Here is a 23,293-nt window from a genome sequence, read left to right on the forward strand (position 1 = left end):
AAAACTTTCATATACTTTTACTAAGACTCCAATTGATGGAGAAAGAACCCTGTTAGTTTGGGGTAGGCAACACAACACGCAGGGCCAATAGTATCTTCAGTGGAACAACTCTCCTGTGGTGCAACAAGGTGTCTGGCACACTTTCAACTGCCAGAAATGCTCACACACAGAACCCAAGGTGGTCACACGCAGTCCAAGGCATTTTCTGAGCGTTGGATGCGAGCCAAACACCTTGTTGTGCCATAGAGGCTCCAAGTCCTTCACCTTGTTTGGGCTTAGGTAACACCTAATCGTTGTTGACTGAAAGTCCGAAGAAGAAGATGCAAAAAATGAGATTTTTTTTTATGCCTTTTTACATGAGTTATTGGCATAATAACCTCTCAAACTGGTACATGATAATGGAAAGAATGCAAACACCAAGAAAATACTGTAAGGAGGACTTGAAGATGAGAAAACTTCTTAAAGATGGAATTGCCAATTAGATTCTCCAATCGGTGGATCTTGTTGGAGTTGATGGCCGCTGCTGTTTCGATACACACTTTAATCCACCATACTTTTGTACTGACACTCTACTCTTTAATGGAGAAACCAATCTGTTTGCAAGTCTTGATGGGGAGAAAGACCCTCGCAGCTTTGAGACTCTGGAGACCTTTGGTGATTTCTTGTTCATGTTGATGGATCTTGTAGGAGAGATACAAACAGGTGAACTCTTAACTCTCACTTGTAATTTTGAAGTTGCATTTGGAGATTTAATCAAGAATTTATGTGGAGTTTGTGGAGCTCTAGCCATCACCGGAGATCTTGTCTTGCAGAATCTGTGTTGTTGGGAAGAAGGAGAATTGAGGAATAATGGGTTTGGGAAAAGAACAGTTTTTTTAGCCCAAGGCCTATTCTTGGGGGACACTCGTTGGGCAAGATGCCAATTTTCTTTTCCAAATCCTTTTTTACTTGGAGGTGAAACCTTAAAATCAATCCGTGATCGAGCTCGACGAATACTTTGGCCTTGGCCATTGTTTTCTGATCGAATCAACTGGAAAACAACTTGCTTCTCCTTCTTTCTTCGGGTCCGAAGCTCTGTGTTTTCGAGACAAGGAATTCGGTTTCGTTGGGTCACTGGTGTTTTTGGATCATCTGAGTGAATTTTCTTGGTATTGGCAGCAACCGCAGAGGCTATTACCCTCGCAAATTTGCTAGCTTGAAGAATCTCCCCAACGGTCTCTTCTACTAACATTGCCGGCAGTGACATTCGACGCCATTCCTCTGTTACAGATAAATCAAAGTCATTGAGAAGCATAGATAATCTGGGTAAAAGATTTGCAACTCTGAACAAGACGACAAACTGGTTATGGAGACATGATTTGTGGTTACAGATTATAATAAAACAGAACAGATCAGAGAGAAAGACACCTTAAAAATAAAGAGATCTAAAGTGTGCCATACCAGTTTTGCTTCCTGGAAACTTTCCCACAGGAGATATCCGAGTGGCACCATTCTTGATCCTTCAAAAAGGCCAAAAAAAAAAAAAAACCCCCGTTTGAGAACAGAGCTCAAAATATCTAACAAAGGCAACCAAAGAAGGGTTGGTTAAGAAGAGGAACTGCAAGATCCATCGTACCTAAGCGATTCCTGCTTGCATCTGAGGCTAGTCTTTAGATATCCTCTTGTACTGCGAGGACTGAGATTCACACCAGATATCACCTTCGTTCCACCCGTAACCGTGTACTGGAGTTCCTGCAACCGAGCCATGCATTGATCCACCTTCGGCAACAGAGAAACAGAGTAACATCAGTGGGTCAGAGATAACCAATAAAAAAAACCCATATCATCACATCAAGCGCCGTAAGGAGAAATTGGGAACAATAGTTCTTCTGGGTCCATAATCCATTAGGCTCTGTACTTTACCTTCTTCACCGTTTCTCTCAGGAGATTCGGATTGAGAGGGGCAGCCATTCTCCTCAGCTTTGGTGGGGTTTTGGCAACCATTCTCTTTTTTTTTCTAAGAATTAGAAGCAATGGAGGGAAAAAGGGAGAGGAGGAGAGGGGGGGCCTCAAGGTCCCAAGGATCTTCTATACTTGCTTGCTTTTTCTCTGTCTCACGGTCGTGCTCCCTCAATCACTGAAGGAAGGTCAAACAGGGGTTTCAACCAGAACGAAAGGTAACATAACGTATCTTTTGTTCCAACGGTCAAATCCACCTCAAACATAAGAAGATATGCATAACGGCTACTTTTGTTGATGTTTTGGAAAGTCGTTCGTTTCAAATGTTCGACTCGCAAAACTGAAGATACGTGCGCCAGTAGCAACGCCGGGGCCCACTCAAGTAACGGCGGATGTGTCAATGTGGCCGACATCCGTTACCCAGGAATTACGGATGACATTACCTATGGCTAGTAATGCTTCACTATTTTATATTTTCAAGGGAGCCTACGGATGTACACTTCCCATAGGTCAAGGTAGGGGTGTCAACGGTCCGGGTTGGTGTGGTTTCGGTCCGGTTCCATCGGTTTCGGTGTGACTTTGGAACTGACCGAAACCGACCCATTAAGGATTTATCGGTTTCGGTCTGGTGTCGGCTTCGGTGCAGTTTGGGTTCGGATTGGTATCGGTTTGGATTTATCAGGTTCATTTCGATTTGGATCAGTTTTTTAAACCGATATGGAGCCATTAGGAAACAACCAAATGTTGAACTGCTGAACTTCGGTTTCTTAAATCAATTTGTAACCGGGTTGGTTTTGGTTTTTGTTATCGGTTGTCCGGCCAGTTTTACCGGTTTGGTTTAGGAATTGACACCCCTAGGTCAAGGGTTCTGTGAAGGTCATGGGATCGACTCCCCACTTCATTAGGGCTCTCTCTCTCTCTCTCTCTCTCTCTCTCTCTCTCTCTCTCTCTCATACACACACACACACAAATTAAGATGAGGTAAGAAAAAAATCAACATAACTATTTTCAGACACTGAACATATGAAAGACTTGGCCACATTTATCCAAATACTATATTTGCATATTAAACATCAGGGAAGGGATTTGGACAATAAAGCTTGTATGCATGCTAAAGGATAAATTTGAATTTATAAAGTAAACAAAGCTCTTGAATATCTAGGATTTTATTATTACTTCTTGGGTAGATATTATTAACATATGAGAATTTATCATGGATGCAAATTTTCAGTGAGATTGGTAAACAAAACTTCAATTAGATCGAGAGTGCTAAAAAATGAAGAAGAAAGAAGGAACGCCCTTGAAGAAGAAGCAAAGAGAGAGAGAGAGAGAGAGAGAGAGAGAGAGAGAGAGAGAGAGAGAGATTTCTAAGTGGAATCAAAGGAGGACTCCGCTTATATTGAGATTTTTATTATTTATTTATTTAAATATTAATAATATTAAATAGAGTTGTAACTGTTGACAACTCTGTTAGAATGATTAACATATTTAACATGTGTCAATCATATCACTTATGTGAACATTCACCGGGCTCTGAACGTTCTGCATTCCTATTTTTCTGCAAGTACCGTGACCATTTTGCCTTAATGAAAATTAAGAGAGAGAGAGAGAGAGAGAGAGAGAGAGAGAGAGAGAGAGAGAGAGAGAAGAAACTTAACAAATAAAAAAATAAAGATAAGAGGGTGGGAAAAAAATATCTCTTAATTTTGATTGGTTTTGGATTAGTATTAGCTATTTTGTAGGATTAATAATAATGGAATATTAACTTATACTTAAAACAAAAAATGAAAAAAAATATGATAAATTGTTAAGAGATAGTGGGAGTGTGGAAAAAGAGAATAAAAGAGAAAATAGGAAGAGATATGTAGTAGGTCAACAAATTAGGAAAGATAATAAGTGGATTACACATGTCCAACTCTTAGTTGTACGAGAATCGAAACCCAAGTTCTCGTACGAGGACTAGATCCAAGTTCTTGCTTCACTAGGATGCAGTTGTGAATTAATGAGTGCTGATGTGGGCTAAAATTATACAGTATGGATTCTCTGAATGATGAGTGGCAGTGAACATTCAACTGTTAGAAGGGATCTGGCATGCACTCTAGCCAGTGACCATTCAACTGTTAGAAGGGATATGACATGCACTCTAGCCATTGGATGTTCATTGTTGATTCATTGTTTACTGCAGACAATTTTTCTTACTAAATTCATAATATGGGAAAATGATCCCCACAACCCCAGGGAGGGAAGGGATCATGGATTCAATTTTTTTTTTTTTTTTTTTTTCACATAGTTTACCCAAAAGAAAAAAATCAAATAGTGATATTGGATCGGTTGGTTAGAGGATCTAGATTCTATCCAGTGGTTGGGCTTGTGTACCCGGCCATCAGATACTTCTTTGTGCAGCCCAATCGTTGGAGAGGATCCCAACGCTTGGCTGGATTGGCCATATCAATCTATGACATGTGTAAATCATCCAAAAATAAATATATTTTTTTAAAGAAATATAAGGGCAAAACCATATAATAAAGTAGATGCATATGGGCACAGGTCTTGAAACCAATATTTAAGGTTGTCATTGGATTTCTTTCCATTGGCCTTTTACATAATGAGACATAAGATCCACATTCACACATAGACACAAAATTGTCACATGCTCTCTCATTGGTGTGGTTTTCTACTCTGCCCCCCACGATGTGCATGAGAGCTAGCATGGTCATTTTGGTTCCCTTTGTGTTTGATGCAAGTACCACACTGCAATAATGCTAGCCAAGGTTTTTTTCCCAAACAAAAAATTACGAAAAGTACTTCAACTGCTAGGAGAGGGTATGCTGCCACTCTCTCTATCTCTCCTCCTCAATGAAATTACCACTCTGCCCACTTAACGGTCTACCATCCACAAAATTTGGGCCTGATTGATTGCACTATAGCAGGTTTTAAGGGTTGTTTAGGAAGCGATCAGGTTCAGTTTTTAAACAACAAAACCATTGGTTTTGAACCAATTTGAACTGAAATGCTATTGAACGATTATACATGCTAATTTTTTTTTGGGTTGAAATTATACATACTAACCTGATTATAAAATAGTTAATCTTAACATTATATGTACGCTTTCTAGTGTTTTGTGGTAGATATACACAATGTAAAATAATTTAATCCATTTTTACTTCTTAACTCACAATTTAAGCTTAAATATTGTGGTAAAGCCTAACAAAAATAAGTTCATTCCCAATTGAACCTAAAATTGACAATTTGAATCGACAACAAAACCAAAACTAAAATCGATAATAACGTTAACTAAGACCCTTTAACGGGATGAGAATTAATAAATGACTTGACTCTAGTTTTACCTGCCATACCTGAATCAAATCAAAGCCAAACCAATTAACAGCTTTTTTTTTTTGATAAAACCAATTAGCAGCTTACCATCAGCTAATGTTGGCTAATATGCCATCTTGTCTAACAGGTATGATGAAATAAAATAAAAAAAGACAGTTTGTTCATGTATCTAGCTTCGTAAAGAAATTGTTTGTTGATTCAATCTCATCACAATGAAATAACTTTACCTTTGCATCAAGATCTACCTATTTTTTAACGGTTATACTTAAAATCGACACAATATATATACCGAGAAAAGGTGTGGCCATGCCTTTCATGGAAATTATGGGTAGTAGTAGCGAGTAGCCTTGACTCGTTAAAAAAGCGAAACAGTAAATGCGAGCCATGCGACCAGTTCAAAGCGCTCCTCCCCTCTTCTGCTCTGCCTATCCAAGCTGCGATGGCGATAACAATGCCAGTGGGCATTGTCGGTCTGCTCCTCCTTATGCTGATTCTGATGATCGTCCTTATCCTCCTGGCATTTGAGCCATGGTGTTTCTTATTCTCTTTCACTCGATCCCGCTTGATCAAGGTAAATTCAATTTAATAGCCCAAACCAATTGGAGCAACTCTTTTTTTTTTTTTTTTCCCTTCACTCCTTCTCTTCTGTTTTGATTCATTTGGATGCCCTTGTTTGTTCAATTTTCCCATTCACATATCTTTTTTCGCCCCTTGCTTCTGGAATTTTCTTCTTGTAGTTTTCATTGAGTATACAGCAATTTATTTTGAAACGTATTTCCGGTTTTGGAAAAATTAAAAAATGGAGTGAATTGTCCGACGTTGGTGGTCTTGAATGCGCATTGTTTTGAGTTGATTTCATGTATGTGTTTCCAATGGTAACAGTATTGTGCAGGAGATTTATCCAGCTATCGTGATTCGCGACTGAAATAGATGCTTTGCAGTTCCTATATGTATTATTATCAATGTTAAAGATTGGTAAAACATAGCCCTAGACCTCTATAATTAAAGAACTGGCTGACTTGAGTTTCTTGATTGAGCTGCCAATCTCTTTTTTGCATGTGGAAGACTGGTTATTGTTTAAAATCCGTGGGTGACTGGTTATTGTTTAAAATCCGTGGGTATCCTTGCATTTTCTTAAGCATCAATCCTCATTGCTGGTTTCATAATTGTTGAGCTTTTCATTAAATTCTACGTCAACAAGTTGGCTTCTTTGTATTGATATTCAAACGGCTAATGACCTTAGATGTTATCATTCACTTTATTCACTCTGACTTGTTAATCAAGCCCCATTAAGATTAACGTAAGAACAAGGAGAAAGATAAGAAAAATGAAAGAACAAGGAGAAAGATGAGAAAAATGAACTTTGAGGACATTCTCGCCATGTGGTTTTATGCGGAAGCATTCAGTCTTGCAGTTAAAGTCGGGTTGACTTATCTTTGGATAGCACAATTTTTTTATTCAAATAAAATGTGCATCTTTGGGGTTGTAATGTAAGGGTATTGAGAGATCAATAACCCCCAGTGATGTTTCCTGAACTTGAATAAAACCAAGCAAAGCAGCAAAGAAATCTGGAAATTACATTTGGACCCAAACCCAAAATAGGACTGAAACTAGGGTAACCTGCAGTTGGGGATGGAGGGTTCAGAATGGGCTCAGATATGGATTGAGTGGAGGCCTTATGGTGGTGATGAAAGCCCAAAATATCTTAGGGAATGGATGGATGATTTAGGATATCTAAAAGTTCTTGATTTCAGGGATTTAAATTAGGAAACTAGAAGAGGAACCTGTAGAAAGAGATCCAGCCGGCAGATGGAGCTGTAGTGCTGATCGAGTCTCTCTCCTAGGGTGTCTAGCAAAACCCCAGAAGCTTTTGCTGATCAGATTTCAAACTTGGGAGATATGAACTCGAATGGAGCTTCAAACCCTAGCTTTCTTTTTGCTGAAATCGATTCTGTTCTGGGCTGTACCTTCACTGTTTCTTCAGTAGTTACTAGTCTTCAAACAAGGTTCAATCACTCTCTCACAAATCAGATTAAGAGAAAAAAGAAAGGAGATGGGATAGATGTGAGTGGGATGACTATCTCAGCCTGGGCCTCTCATTCACAACTATCTTAGCTGTTGAAGAATTTTCTCTCAGAATTTGGAAGCAATATTGCTGCGAATAACATTCATAAATTTTGTCTTCAAAAGTTACAGCAATGCCTATTTTACAGAGGTTTAAAACTCCTACTTAAAATAGGAAACCTACTTGACTTATGACAACACATAATAAGACTCCTAATTAGTAAAAGACTTAAGCTACTAAATAATTAATGCTTTTATCCAACAAAACTACTTAAGAGACTTCAACATAACCCTAAGACTCCAACATGGAGTAGGACTCAAATAAAGCAAGAAAAACATACTAAAACTAGGAGAACCAAGCCCATCAGTTGGCTGGTTCGATCAGACCAGATCTGGGATGCGGGGAGGCTGATGAACCTTGGTCTGGACCTCTCTTCTTCCTTCTTCGATAGGTGGTGCCAAACTTGGGATGATCTACATCAGGCTGGCTCTGATTAGTGTCAAAACCAGGACCTGATAGGGGCCTTTTGGTCCTATCGGGCCCATATTTGGGTGTTTTAGGGTTGCGGCTTAGTGAGGGGCTTTTCTGTACTTTCTACTTTTGTTTTATGCTATATATATATACACAGTATATTGACCTGTGATCAGACTATTCTGGACTGATCACAGGATGCTCTGTTTCTGGACAGCTTTCGGTCTCTCTTTCTTTTCTTCTTCTTCTTCTCTTTTCTGGTTTCTGGTTTTGGTTACAAGTTTTTTATATTGCAACACTCTCCTTGAACTACTCTATTTATCAGACCCCTTGGAGTCCTTGTTGACTCATCCTTCGCATAAAAATATGAATGTCTTCCAGCTGAGGTAGCATTGTGCTTCTTTTTTCTTTGCTTTTCCTGTTCTTTATCCTTTTATGCTATATGTTGTATACCTTACATGAAGGGGGAAGAAGAATGCATTCTAGCCTAACTAGATACAATCTCTTTCTTTAGGCAAGCTTTCACTGTGAATGTTTACTTTCTTTGCCTGTAGTTTCAACTTTTCCATTAGAGGACTGCTTCCATATAATGTTGAGATACATCACAGTATTGCATTTTCCATATGGTGTTTTGGATCGCTGTGGAAATCACATGTGTGAAATCTAGAGTTTTGTTTAAGCATTTAATGATGAATTTCTTGGAATCAAACTTTCGGGAGGGATGATTTTATGAGATGTGCACACCAGTCTTTGCTCTATAATTGACTTGTACTGTTTCTTGGCTTCTTTTTTTTTTTTTTTTTTTTTTTTCTGTAGGTCAGTGATCTGGAAAGGCCTCTCATTTCTGACGATCCAGATTCTCTCCAAAACCAAAGCAATGGATTAGGAAGAAATTATATTTCAGAGGGGTCCCGTCTTCAAACCGAACAGGGTTTCACCTCACCAAGAACACATGGCCTTGTCTGTAAACAGAGGCTTCGATCAAGTGATGCACATCCCAAGGTGTGCTCTTTTTCATTTTGTATTGGTTTTAGCTTATCCTAATCATCATCAGCCTTTCTACATAATCGCTCAAATAGCAAGGTGAATCGCAGTCCCAAATTACTCTTTGCTTATTCTTCCAGGTGCTGCTTTGGTTCTAGATGTAGTTTCTGATCTGTCAGAAGATGTTCTGGTTGGTCAAATACTGAAGCGTTCTTTGGTGTCACACTGTTCAATTGAAGAGAGAAAACATGCTAAAAAAGAAGAACCTAATTATGATCTCTCAGTTGTTTCTTCTGATAGCTATCGTGGGTCTTCGCCTAAGGCTATCAGATATGAAAGTATTCTCTTATTCCTTCATCTGGAGACTTTCATGAATTTTGGCTTCTGAATTATTGTTTTCATATGCATTATTTGGTTTTAGCTAGTATTTTGTTTCACTTGTTTTTTTTAAATGTTTTTGTGGAATATGTAAAACATGTCATCCTATCTTTCTGTTAGAAGTGCAGGAAGCAGCCTTACCCTGGAAGTTTTATCTGGCCCTTCTCGTGGGCTTTGTTGCTCCTTACAGTCAACAGATACTTCTAGACTTCCACTGACCCTTGGGAGAGTTCCTCCCAGTGAGGTGTTACCGAAGGACACAGAAATCTCAGGAAAACATGCCATGATAAATTGGAACTTGAATGTAAGTCTTTCCTTTTGAAGTCTTCTTTGATTTTTCTTCTGTCTGAAACAGTTGAGCTTTATCTATAGCTTATTTGTTTGCTTAGCATTTGGTTCATATTCTTTAGCAGACGTTGAAATGGGAGCTGGTGGACAGGGGGAGCCTAAATGGAACACTTTTGAATTCTCGGGCCATCCGCCATGCAAATTCTGGTAGTAGACAATGGGGTGAACCCATTGAGCTTGCAAATGGGGACATAATAACTCTTGCACTTCCTCAAAAATATTTGTGAGTAGAAGTTCCAGTTTGGATATTATCCTTCAACCTTAAATGTATAAATTATTATATAATGGTGTTGTCAAGTTGTCAAGTAGATAAAGTGACTCTGTGCCATTGCTTTCCTTTCTTTTTCCTCCTCCTGGATGAGAAGACATGGGTTGCAAGAGCAATATGTTTCTCCCATACACATTCTACTTGCAAGCCTTCATGAACTTATTCTGATGAAAGTACTTCTTCCATGCACACATTCTAATTTCAAGCCTTCAGCAACTTATTCTAATGTAATATTTTCTTGTCCCATAGTGCGATTTTTAGGCAAAAGTTTAAAGCATCCTGTCAACCATAAATGTTTAAGATGCTTTGTTTGGAGATAGAAGTGAAGAAAGCAGTCTTGAATGGCAAGGTTGTACTTGTGCATTTCATCACTTCATTGGGTTTGGTTTGTCTGGCATGGTTTGTTCTACAGCTATGGATTGGTTTGCTGTTATTGACTGGGGGTTCAGATTCATTGATGCTAAGCTGATTTGGATTCTGTACACTGTTATCCTAAAACGATCTAAATCTTTTATCTTCAGGGAGTTCAATATCTTTCATAGTTTTAAGCTCGGATTATTTAAGTGTCTACTCCTTGTTTCAAACCCCCCCCCTCGTTTTGAACTATTTCTTTAGTTTCTTATGTCATGTGATCTGGTTGAATTGGAAATAATGAGGTGGGCTTCTCCCCAAGTTCGGATTTAAATCATTTGATCAGTTCTTTGCTGCATGGTTGTCTTGCAATCTAGAATCTCCTTGAGATAAATACAGAGAGACATTTCAGAACTCAGATGCTTGTATTTGGGATTGTGTATGGAGATCAGAAGCTAGATAATGAAATAAAATTAATGGTCCCCGTAGTTACTACATGGTCCCCATAGTTACTACCTGACTGCCCTGTCCAACTTCCTATTTTGGAGTAGAATATAGTGGCAAATAGATGCCTGGTGATCACCAGCAAAGAGAGGGGCTTCTGCAGCCTGTTTTGTATCTGACATCATTAAAGAGTAGTTTGAGATCATGTTTTATTCATTGCTTCAATGTAGTTGTTGTTACTTTGGGGTCAGGTTTGTTTGAGTTGTGTTTGGTCTTACATGGCCGTTGAAGTGTCCTTGTGGGTTTTGGTGAATTTTACTGGCTGCAGCAGGCTTTTGTGGTGAGCTGTTAGTTTTTTTAGGTGGAATTGGTATATTGTAGGTTTAACTGGTGGTGGTCTTCTGATTTTGAAATGATGTGGTTTATTACTGTGCCTCTGATGTTGTGTGGTTATATCATCTATTCTGTTGGGATTATCTCTTTCGGCTACATACTTTTGTGTGAGAGAGAGAGAGAGAGCAGAAGGCTAATCGACCATGTCCTACTGTCCTGGCTTGAATCCATCCAAGCTGACTGTTGCCTAAATAACACATAATTCACTATTATAACAAATAATTAAAATTGAAGTTATTTATTATTTAGTTCAATTTTTTAATTCTTATGGAGGCTGTATGAAGCTGTTACATTATGAATGGGCCTGGGCTTGGACATGCTTACCTCCTCTTCATTTAATAATTGGGCAGGTCTGGGTCAGCATATAGGCATGAAGCACCCTAACTCAACCTGTCCCAAGTCCCAACCTACCTGGTTGCCACTCCTAGTATAAGGTTGTTTACATACTTAACCCAGTGTGTTATTTTCTTTGAAGTGTAATCCTTGATCACTTGACAAAATTTAACTGAGTTTGTTATTTTCTTCGAAGTAATCCTTGATCACATGTCAAAACTTTTTTGAGGGCAGGATAGTTAATTTTCACTTTATTCTTTGCTGGTGGGATCTTCCTCCAGATTGCATGTTATATGGTGCCCTTACATATGGTGCTGACATGGTATATCCTCCTTATAGAGGGGATGCTAATGGTTTTTTTAACATTGTGAACAAAAACAAGAGTGATCTACAAAGAAATTTAATGGAAATACATGGATCTAAATTCTGAACTTTTTTCTACAATATATGTAGATGTTGGCTGGAGTGGATGGGGGGAGTGGAAAGCTTCCAGGAATGGGGATTGGGGAAGGTACTCTGATGATATGACATCTTATATGGTTACTGATTTTGATGGATCTTCAGTTCTTCATTTGTTTAACCTCTGTTCTTTTATTTTATTACTACCACCTGAAGTTCGCATTGTAATGTTGATCTGTCAGTTGATGCTAAGTTGAGAAGTACATTTGGATAGCTGTTCAACAATCATTTGTTTCCTATGTATCTTGTTAGTATTTTTGGTACAACTGAACCCATTTTCAGTTTTTGTCTTAAGATTGTTGATGCCTACATTCTCATCTGCATTTTCTAGTTCTACCATTTTTTTTATTTATTATTTATTTATTTTAAATTCTAGGTATTTCTTATGTCTTTTTTACTTTTACAGGCTCAAATTGCTCATTCTGAAAACTAAATTCCCTTTGGAGTTGGTATGGCCTCTGATCCCATGGCCATGCGTCTAGGAGGGAAAAAGTTTCCCATGGAAGACGTGTGCTATTACCAATGGCCTCTTCCAGGAGTTGAGCAGGTTTCAGTGTTAGTTTTTGAAGAGACTTTATTCATTTTCTTCAATGAGCTAATAGTCTAATACCCTATGGATGAATGCTCTGCAGTTTGGACTGTTTGGGATCTGTGATGGGCATGGTGGAGTAGGAGCTGCCAAAGCTGCTAGCAAGTTAGTTTTTCCCTTTCCAACTGTATTTTTATTATTCTGATTTCAAAGTTTCTCTTTCTGAAATATCACAGGGTTTACAATTCGGAGTATATTTGTTCAGAATTTTTTTGGTTTCTTAGTCATGGGATAATACCATGTGGTGGATGAATAAATTGATATTTTCACCTATAGTTATTGTAAAGGGGTGCTAGGTTTTCTTTTAGGGTTTAATAAGGTTTAAAATTTGCACTTCATCAGGATTATCCAAAATTAATAATCCAGACTTACTGTTGTCTGTAAGTTAAATGCGAATAGTGCATTTCTTGATTAAAAAAATGAGAAGTAAAAATAAAAAGGTCGTTCAAATGTGGACAACATGGTTAATTTCTGATTTCTGTTTTAGTTGCTACCGGTGCATAAATAGCTGATAGTAAGAGAAACCATTCCCTTCAATTACATTTTTCCATTATCAATGCCATTTTATTTGCTTCCGTTCTTTTAAAAGTCCTATTGTACTTTCTATGTGCATAAAAATTATGGGGCTGCCCCCCCCTGAAAAATCTATCTCCTTAATTTTTCCCTGTCCTACATTGTCTCTAGTTTGATGATCCTTACATATTGGCAGCTTACGGTACTTAACTGTTAATAGTTTTATTATTTGTTTCACAGAACGCTATCTGCGATGGTTGCAAATATATTGTCAGTTGCGGAGAAAAGACAGAGGGTTCTTTCCCTTTGTGATGCTTCAAATGTGCTCAGGGATGCATTTTCTCAGACAGAAGCATCTATGAATCATCCGTATGAGGTTTTCTCCCCTATCATTGCTTTCGTAAATATTTTTGTGGTAGATTGAATCACTAAGTTGTTATGTCTTTGAAACATGTTTGTCAATTTGTTGACATACATTCCCTCCTAACCTTCTTTCCATTTTTTGCCCCTTAATTTTTATTTTCTTATTCGACACATTCATTTTCATTTTCCTTTTGCTAAATTCCCTTAAAATTTACTAATAGAATGGCATAAGAAATTTGGAAACTATAGTTTTATCTGTTGCTGATAATGTTTCTGGTACTTGCTGCACTGAAAATCCCTGATGGATGTATTCCTGGGGTGTCTGGGAGTTGATTGAGGTCAGAGTTTGTATCAATTTTTCGAACTTTTGGCCTGTTTGGATCATTCATGAGTAGATGTAGCCACTTGTAGGAGACAACTTCAGTAGCTCAGAAGTCAGAAACCAACCCCCCAACCCCACACCACAGTACATTCTACCTGGCTTGCTCAGCTAATCAACCTGAGATGCTCTACATGTGCCCAACCTAAGTGTAGGTTAACTAACCCTAGTCTAACCCTGTTTGGTTGGGTTAGGATAGTCACTTTGGCTACTGTTGATTGGGAAAAGTTGGGTTAGGCTTGGCATACCATATAACGTAAAAGCAAGTTAAAGGAACTCAACTTGTGGTCAAGTTCTTCCACATTAAGACCCATGTGCTAAAATCTTGTGCACACACACACACACAAATGCAGCATGTGCATTTGGACTTCGGGTTGTTGCTGAAGGAAAGCACCATACTGTAGCCTGGGGTCTGAAATGTATATCCAACTTGGCTTAAACGTTATGTTGGTTGGTTTAGTCAAGTTTAGGTTGACTGCAATCTCAATCGCACCTGTAGTTGAATAGGTATAGTTTTATTTCCATAATAAACTTTTTTGATTGAATAGTGAAATTTTATTGGGCACAAAGATAAAGGTGTAGTCTGAGATTAATAATATAAAAGGATATCATAGGTTTACAATATTTAAAAAAAAAAAAAAATGTCTTCCTACAATCCTACCTACCCTAGGGGGGGGGCTCAGAAAGTCTCACGACCATTGGATATGCCCTATGTATGTAAATTTTCTCCCAACCCCTTCACGAGCTAGTGCATCTGGTAAGGAGTTTGCACTTCTAGGTCGATTTCTCTGTTTCATACTGTAATTTAGCTTTCCAAATTATATGTGCTGATTTCTAAAGATAATCGAAGTTTATGAACATCAGCTTTATCACCAACGCCGAATCCCCTTCCATGATAAGACGCGTCCAAAGCTGTTTAGCAAAATTTTGATAAAACTTGAATAAGAGTTTTGAGTTCAGCCGAATGAGAATCCCCCCTTCCGTTGGACCCAAGAAAACTAACAACCCATTTCTATTATGGTCCCTGAAAACTTCTCCAATACTCGATGGACCTGGATTCCCTGAGCTACTCGCATCAAAATTTCATTTTACGGCAGAATCTGGTGGAGCTTTCCATTCATATCTAATTTCCTCTTGATTGGGATCGATCTCACCACCTGCATCCATTCCCTCATTATATAGTCAAAATGCATGCCTTTGAATATTTCTTGGTTAGAAGCCCAATGTCCTTGCCCAAACTGTCTGACAAAATCTTGCTAGCTGACCTCCTCTGTTCCCTAGATATATGGTTCTTTCTTTCCTCCCAAATGCTGCAAAAGTTCTTCGTGATCTATTTCCATAATAGCATCTACTAGAAATAATGGTTCATTTTCAAAATATCATTAGGAAGTCAAAATCGTATCTCCTATGATGCTTGATGGGCACGAAAATAGGCCTATTGCTTGCAAGTTTACATGCTTATATTCCCCTCTTGGATACATTTGTTAGACCTTGAGATGTCTCACTTGCCAATCCCTTGCGTATTACAACTTGTGTTGAATTCTTTAGGTTTATCATATATGTGGACAGCAAATACGCAGGTTAAATGGGTTATCTTTTGGTATCATATATTGGGCTTTTATTCAAGGTTGCAGCCTATAACTCTAAACTGTTCCATTTTTTAAATTTGTTATTCAGTTCGTCACCTTATCTCCTGCCCCTGGTCAACCAAGGGCATGGTGGGTAGGTACTAGCATACTAGGTAGTTCATGGCAGGTGTAGGTTGGCCCTAACCTGTGCTGAAATGTGTTCCCTGTTACTACTTCTGCTTCTATTACTACAGTCAAAGCTATAAATGTGAAGGAGATTAGGAGCTAAAGATTTTGAATAGATTCTTGTCTTTGCCAGCTAATCATTTTTCAAGAGGAAAACTAACTTTGGAAGTTGGGATGCTTTGGAGGTTTTTGTGGTTAGATTTGTATTTATATCTTATATGGCAAGAAGATGAAAAAATTGAGAGATCTACTTTGATAAGATGCTTATCTGTTTATTTTTATTATATTGGAACTTGTGACTATGGACTAGAGTTCTTGAAATGCATATCTTACTGCAACTTTGCTTTTGGTTTGGGCTCATGGCAATGAAGAGTTCTTTGTACAATGTGCAAATGTTGGAGATTCGGCTTGTGTGGTGAAGTATGTTATCTTTTTTGCCCCTGATTAAACACCATTTTAAATTTAATGCTTTGGTATTTTATTTAGACACTGCTGGTTTGACGAATTTGGAAGTAGATCGTTTGTGCATGTTAGGTTTTGCAGTTATCAGTTCATTTATGAATAAAATGATTTTCCAGTGATATGCACCTTTATTTTTTTGAGAAACTATTTACTGCTTCATATTAGACCTGTTCTTAGCATGAGCATACTCTGTAGCCGGTCTTCCTGCTTCTAGCTGTATAGCTGCATCCCGTAAGAACTTGTTGCATTGCTTGACCTTGCTTCTCGCCACTCATCCAAGACTACCCAGAGTTCTGGTTTTGCATCTGCCTTTTAGAACTTTTAAGATGAGGTTGAGTGGTATGTTGAGAGTGGTGACGTTTTCCTCCGAAGTGAACTCATTCGTGGTCAGAATTTGATATTAGATCTTGCACTAAGAAAATAGCATAGTCTGTTAAACCTTCAGTGGAAGTATGAAAGGATACTATTCAAAGTTTTGTGCATGAATAATTACAAATGATCTAGAACTTTATTGTCAATACAAGATAGAGCAGACCGTAAGGTGATCCATCTGTACATTCGAGCAACAATGGAGCGAAAAGTTACAGATTTGCAATTAGGGAAGCACTTGGAAAACTCTAGCTAATGAATAAGTTAGGTGTACTGGTCCTTTTGAAAATATTTCAGAAGGTTAATAGTGTGGAATACTAAAGCAAAAGACATTTCAACTGTCTTGCTGCCTCCTGTGACATTTTATCTGATCTCTTAGATTAACTTTCTCTTATTTGGTGACAATACTTGGAGTTGTTCCTGTTATTATTCTGTATATTCAGATGTTCTCTTTTTGGCAGTATTGATGGCAAGCAAATCAAGATGACAGAAGACCATAGAGTAATTAGCCAGTCCGAAAGAGTCCGCTTGAAACTAACCGGAGAACCATTTAAAGATGGGGAAACATGCCTATGCGGTGATGCTTCTAGTTCTTATACCTTTGGACAAGTTGCATTGTTGATCATCCATTAACCGTGTAAGACTTTGACTATTTTGCTTAGGTGTCTGAACTTTGCCCGGATGCTTGGAGACAAATTTTTGAAAGAACAGGATTGCCGCTTTAGTTCAGAGCCTTACATAAGCCAGGTTGTGCACATAAATAAAGCAAGCAAGGCGTTTGTTCTTATGGCAAGGTGATTTTAGTTCTGAATCTTTTGAGAAGCTTCTATAATTCCTGTTTTATTTATAGACAATGCTTCTTCAGTAGGCTCGTTTTAGTCATTCAGTTATTCTTTTCTACAACTATTCTTGTATCACCACATGACTTATGCGGGGGTGCAGCTGTCATTTCCCTTGATTAGTCTTGTGGCCTGTGTACCACTATTTTCTTTAATAGAGTTGGTTTCCTCCTGTACATTCCCACCCCAATACTCAACCCAACTGTTTGGAATTTATACTTTAGGCTATGTTTGGTTGCAAGGGGATTAAAGGGAAGAGAAGTAAAATTTTCATACTTAAAAACGAAATGTATGTGATCATTACCCCATGTGATTATATCAAAAAAAAAAAAAAGAGCAACCCAGTGCACAAGGCTCCCGCTACTGCAAGGTTTGGGAGGGGCAAGTGTACGCAGCCTTACCCCCTGCTTTGCAGAAGAGGCTGTTTCCAAGTTTTGAACCAATAGTACAACTTAACCGTTGTGCCACAAGCTCGCCCACTTCCCATGTGACTATATCATTAACTTCAAATCATTCCATATTTGGTTATAAAATTTCACTTTATTTTGCATCCAAAACCCTTTACTATAATATGTTAAATAAAAATAACATGTAAAATATATCATTACTAAATATGGTTAAAAAATTAAGTAGTTTATACAATCACATTGGATCACATGGGATAATGATTACAAGCATTTCTTTTTTAAGTATGAAAATTTCACTTCCCTTCCATTTAGATTACCCTTGCAACCAAACAGAGCCTTAAGGAAATCAGAAATCCTACAAATTTTTCAACATTGCTTCCAACTTTTATTTTTTAAGGTAAGATTGAATCACAACCCTTTTGGGAAACAGTTTCTCTGCGAAGCAGGGGTAAGGCTGCATCATACATATGACCCTCCCCAGACCCGTAGTAGTGGGAGCCTCGTGCGTTGGTTATGCCCTTTTCTTATTGAATCACAACCCTTCCTCCTTTTGAGGAGACCTCAATGAAATATCTCATCTTATAAAAAAAAAAAAAAAATTCCTTAACCATGTAGGATTGTACCCCTCTCGAAGCACAAACTTTCTTGGCAAAATGCAGAAAACATACTACGCATCCTTGGATGTTGGCCCTTGGTACATCACAACCTGAATTGTAAAGTGAAAGAAGAGAGAGGCACAGTGGGGAGGGGGACTTTTTTTGGCAATTAGTTATTTAAAATTCTGACACTCGTCCCCTTTGTTCAAATAATGCAGTGATGGCCTATGGGATGTTATGAGCATCAAGAAGGCAGTGCAGCTTGTACTTCAGGTATGTACATAAGAATGCTTCTTGCTCGGTTCTTTGAATTTAAAAGGAACCGTGGATGTTTAAGTCTGACAAAAATGTGGATACATAGATGAAGGAGAGATATGCCGCAGACAAAGATAGTTTGACAGAGAGAATTGCAAATTTGGTGTTGAGTGAGGAAAGAGGTCTGCGGACGAAGGACAACACATCAATAATTTTTTGGATTTCGATACGAGCACTAGAACTGCCTCTTGTAAAATGGATTCTTGAATGAACAGCAGGAAGTCTATCTTACCATTCTTCAAATTGTGCCAGTAGCTGCCTCGATCTTTGTTCTTTGATCCTCATCTCTAGTCATTGCAACAATAGAATATATGTATTAACCATTGGCTTTGCATGCTCAGGTGCCTAAGCTGTGGCCTCCGGTTGGTGTCAACGACAAATTTTTGAAGTGGGCAAGGATGAGTGTTGATTTATATTGTTTATCTGTCCAGGAGCTTGAAGGCTTAGCTCCCAAACTCTCTTTGAGGCAATTCTATAGTTGCAAAACTCTTGGTAGATCAAGATCCTTAGCAGCAAGATGGGGATATGATTGAATGAAGATCCTGAAAGCAAATGCCAATGAGAGATGAGTCCAGGACACCAGCAGCTTCATCCAATCATGATGCAGAATCAATGCAATGTAGTGCTATTATGTAAATATTACAAACCCCTGCATTTGCAGAGTTTTACATTAGGCTCTGTTTGGTTGCAAGGGAAATGAAGTGAAATTAAATATAAATGAAAAAGAAAACTTTTGTAATCATCACCTTGACTGTTTATGTTATCAACCTCCAACCCATTCACTGAATGTAATTATTAAATGACTTTACTTTACAACTATATCCTTTGAATTTGAAAAAGGAGAATATAGATCACATCTGAAAAGTTAAACAGTCATCATTACAAAAAATTTCCTTACCTTTTTAACACCGATTTCACTTCCTTTCTTCACACACTTCCATTTCCAATGTGGGACCAGTTCCTACATAAAAAATGATTTCCAGTTAGGCAAACTTCCAAAAGACGAAGAAACCACACCTTGTGGGAAGGAAACACTAAAATCAAATTTCAAAGAGGCCAAATGTATTTTAGAACTTCAAGAATGATTCAAACGAATGGGCCGGGGTAGAAGAATTTAACCTTCTTGAAGTAAATTTCCAATGGTTTCAGTACTGGCATCTCCAAAATATGGATAGCAGCATCTACACATAAATTTGTTGTAGTTCTACCCCACAGTGTCGAGACTCTCAATGGTTTATGATCATGGAATCCTTGCAATCCATGATGGTTTCCTCTTTTTAACAAGACACCATTTTGACTAAGCCAGGCATGAGCCTCAAGATAGGACGAGGAGCAGGACTGATAGTCTTTCATGGGTGGGTTCATGAGTTTAGGCATGATCAGCTAGTTGCTTGCAACATCCAGTTGTTGAAGTATTCATTCTCATGGTCGATTGAGTTCTTTCCTTTCAATATCCCATTCCTGAGAGGATCTATCCTATTCGAACAATCCCTTGCTGCTTACTTAACCCAAGTGCTTGTTGGATTTGCACCCTGGGTGGACTACGACCACTCTTTCCTGGTTTCGAGCTGATTTACAATCAGCCTGGTCTATGATGAAGCTCAGTTGCACTTTCAATATAGTGGATCGGACTACCATCCCTCTTTTTTCTTTAACTATAATTTGATCCTAAGGAAAATTGAACTCATAACCTCAAAATTTTTGAGGCATTGGACTTTGCACTTTCGATATTTAAGAACTTTTGTTTCATCGGTAATAAACTTTCTTAAAAAAAAAAAGAAAAAAAAAAACAAAACAAACAAACTTGGGCTGGATTGCCATCTTCGATCAGCCACTTGTGATGAGGAGCTAAGCTTACTTATATATTGACCTACAAAAATATATTATTTATTATTTTCCTCCAATCTATGCATAGAAGCGCGGGTTGCTCAGTCCTTGATTGGGAATTAATACCTCAAGCCTGAGTTTCTTCTAAGGCCACCTTTGATTCATTAAGGATCTCTTTGGTATTATTTTTGTTTTTTGTGTTTCTGGGCAAACTTGTGTATTACCCATATTCATGATAAGTTGCGAGACGTTTGAGGTGGCATATACAAAAAAGTGATTTATTGTCAATTGAAGAACCTAAAAAGGGTAATTTTAAAATGACCATAGAAGAAATAGAGAAGAAAGACATATATTTTTTTTGGTAAAAAAAGAAAGAAAGAAAGACATATGGCATCATAGGATTCCAGTCATTTACTATTAGTCTATTAGAGCATATTCTGGCCAAAATCTAAACTCTTAACTAATAAGGGTAAAACCTTGAAAGGTATACTTGGGGGCTAATATGGTCATTTCACTATCACGTGGTTAAAATTGGTATTACAAAACACATCTCAGGTATTAATCTCGGAAACTTAAATTCTTAATGCACGAGTAATTGGGAGGCTCACTAGCGGGAAATTCCACGGTACAACTAGCTTGCAAAGCAAAACACTAGAGCTGCTATGGATCCCATCCATCCAATGAGTTTTGGGTCCCCTATAAATAGAATCTCAGCCGTTCATAATTGAAACAACAGAAAGAGTAGTCCCCCAATCACCGCCGCATCAGAAGTAAATGCGGTTTCTTTTCATTATCCCAGATGATGGAAACCACGATAACAGAAAATACCAATCTAACGGATGATATCTTTCCTATTCTCGAGGTAAAAGTCAAAAAAGTGTAGGACCCTAAAAGGCTAAAAGCTGACCCTTTCTGAGGCTCCATTAACGAAGCTACGAGTGGGAACTTTCATCTTCTTGCTCGCTTTTCTCTGGACATTGGCATGGTTTGTTGCAGAGCCTAAGCTTAATTACTAAAATGTCTTTAAATGCCTTCTCTGTTCATGAAAATGGTGGGTGAGTCGATCAGTATTGTCATTTCTTCCCTTGTTTTTGACCCGCTCTCTAATTAGTTCCCACTCAGAGAGAGAGAGAGAGAGAGAGAGAAAGGGAGAACCCGAGAGGGATATGGGTAAGAGAACCAAATCTGACGATATGAAGAAAGATCAGGTTTTTTCCTCACTACCAATTGAAGCATGTTGAGTGTTTTTGAGAAAATTTGCAGTTTTTCCTTCTTGATGATGCTTGTCTGCTTCTGCTGATTTTTTTTGGGGGGGGGGGGGGGGGGGGATTGGTTTGCTTGTCTCTTACATAAGATCAGATCTTGAAAATGGAAACTTACCCAGAAAAGAAAAAGATCTTGAAAATGGCAATGAATGATAGGAAGTCCTTTGTTTCTATTTTGTTCTTAACAGTTACTGTGAAACTTACTTCTTTCCTCTTTTTCTTATTAATTTCCTGAAACTAATCCATTTTTTTCTGGGTACATGGCAAACCCATTAAATTATGAACCGTGAAGATCTAATAGTGTAAGCTTACAGGGACTGTGCAGCATTCCAGCTAAACCCAGGTACTTTGGAAGATAAAATGTTTTCGAAGTTGATTACAGTATGCAAGTAATTGTTTTTTTTTTTCCTTGTTAACTTATTTATTTACTCAAGTGAGTTGAGTCAAATCAAGTCCTGTTTACTGAACTTTACTGATTCAACTTAACTGACTCAGTCACATGTTAGTTGTTGTTGTAATGATGGTTTGGTTCTGTTTCCACTTGAAAGTCTGTCAAGTTAAGCTGCTTTTCAGATTTTCTCCCCAAGGTTTAGAGACCTGGGGTCACATTTACACTTGGGCTGTTGGGAAATCTCCTAAGTCGTGGTCCCTTGGAATGGCATGTTCATTTTCTATACATTTGTGCCATGTGTATAATAAGGTGGTTGTCATGCTTTTGATTCTGTATTGACATCTGATTCCAAAATGAGATAGAACTGAGATATGGATCCTGAGATCATTGATTAATTAAAATGCAGTGGATGTAGTTATGCTGTCTCATGGATGTTTGATAGATAATCTCTGTCATGCAAGTGAAATGAATTTTAGGACTTTCTTCTCCTTTCTTATTTTGGTTCATGAATTTAGTAACTATGTCCATATATATAGTCTTGCAAGCTTGAAAGCTCAGCTGCTTCGCGAAAAAGAGCCAAGTCAAGCACCGAGATGGCAACAGAAGTAACTGAGACAGGTTCAAGAAAGAAAAAGTCCGCAAACTCAATCACTGTCTTAAGGTGGTCTCAACGCATTCAGAACGCGGTTTTGACTACCCAAGACAAGGATATTGAGCCTGTGATTGAAACCATAGATTTACGAGGAAGTGACGAAGAGGGTCACCAAGATAAAGAACAACACCACTGTTATGAGGAGAAAAAGATGCACGAGGAAAACTTGGGTATTCGAAACTTGGAAGGAAAAATTGATTATCTGACTCTACTTTTAGAAGCTCAAGAAAAAATTCATGAAACAAAGTCCATGGTATTTACTTGTTATATCTATCAAGGTCATTCGTTTAACTGTTAGCTTTGTTCACTATCCTGTAATATTATATCTTATCCATTCTTATGAAAGCAGGGAGCCCAGAATCTATGTTTTGCTGACATCAAATCACAAATGAAAAAGGACAAGTACAAGTTGATGTACATAGACTCCCAGAAAAAGGTTACATTATTTAATCTCTTAATTCTTTTTATTGTCTTTGCCTATGGTAAATGATTTATGTTATCCGTGTCTTTATGTTGTTTTCAGATTGAGAGCATGCAAGAGGAGAATCGTCAACTAGCTGTGAAGTTGGAAAATGCTCTTGGCAAGATTGAAGCAGTATGTATCAAATTCTGTGTTTTCAATCTTTCTGTTTTGTGATGTAAGAGGTATTTAATGTAGATTTTTATGGAGTATGATTGGGTCAACACTTTCATAATGTTTGTGATTTTGGTCTGTCTTGATTGTGGTCACATGTTTGTTGATTGGTATTGTCTACTGGCTTCAAAATCTGAACCGACTCAATGAAGCTTGGGGGAAGAGAAGGG

General features: G+C 38.0%; 2 protein-coding genes and 1 pseudogene across 3 annotated transcripts in view; 2 read left to right on the forward strand and 1 right to left on the reverse strand.

Annotated features, from left to right (window-relative positions):
- Positions 1–321: 321 nt before the first annotated feature.
- LOC122070893 (probable microtubule-binding protein TANGLED) lies at positions 322–2,153 on the reverse strand. The gene is made up of 4 exons (XM_042635122.1): positions 1,903–2,153; positions 1,616–1,758; positions 1,441–1,499; positions 322–1,260 (listed from the first exon to the last, which is right to left on the reverse strand). Exons 1-4 carry the CDS (start codon positions 1,981–1,983, stop codon positions 479–481), a joined length of 1,065 nt encoding a protein of 354 aa, XP_042491056.1. The 5' UTR covers positions 1,984–2,153; the 3' UTR covers positions 322–478.
- A 3,310-nt stretch (positions 2,154–5,463) lies between these two features.
- LOC122070882 lies at positions 5,464–19,165 on the forward strand (annotated as a pseudogene).
- Positions 19,166–21,100: 1,935 nt separating this feature from the next.
- LOC122070895 overlaps positions 21,101–23,293 on the forward strand; it is a 5,149-nt gene continuing 2,956 nt past the window's right edge. The window contains exons 1-5 of one of the 2 annotated variants that reach the window (XM_042635125.1): positions 21,101–21,389; positions 21,739–21,789; positions 22,374–22,742; positions 22,839–22,925; positions 23,013–23,084. In XM_042635125.1, coding sequence (XP_042491059.1) covers positions 22,431–22,742; positions 22,839–22,925; positions 23,013–23,084 — 471 coding nt within the window. In that variant the 5' untranslated portion in view covers positions 21,101–21,389; positions 21,739–21,789; positions 22,374–22,430. The remainder of the gene's footprint in view (positions 21,390–21,738; positions 21,790–22,373; positions 22,743–22,838; positions 22,926–23,012; positions 23,085–23,293) is intronic. The other variant, XM_042635124.1, reaches the window with a different exon arrangement.

The sequence above is a fragment of the Macadamia integrifolia genome, unplaced genomic scaffold, assembly GCF_013358625.1.
Source record: "Macadamia integrifolia cultivar HAES 741 unplaced genomic scaffold, SCU_Mint_v3 scaffold_138A, whole genome shotgun sequence".
Taxonomy (NCBI): Eukaryota; Viridiplantae; Streptophyta; class Magnoliopsida; order Proteales; family Proteaceae; genus Macadamia; species Macadamia integrifolia.

Excerpts from the sequence above, each read along its gene's own strand:
- LOC122070893 (XM_042635122.1), bottom strand. The coding sequence starts at position 1,983 with ATGGTTGCCAAAACCCCACCAAAGCTGAGGAGAATGGCTGCCCCTCTC. Across the intron at positions 1,500-1,615 it reads TGCAAGCAGGAATCGCTTAG|GATCAAGAATGGTGCCACTC; the intron begins GTACGATGGATC and ends GCCTTTTTGAAG. Across the intron at positions 1,261-1,440 it reads GTTTCCAGGAAGCAAAACTG|AGGAATGGCGTCGAATGTCA; the intron begins GTATGGCACACT and ends TATCTGTAACAG.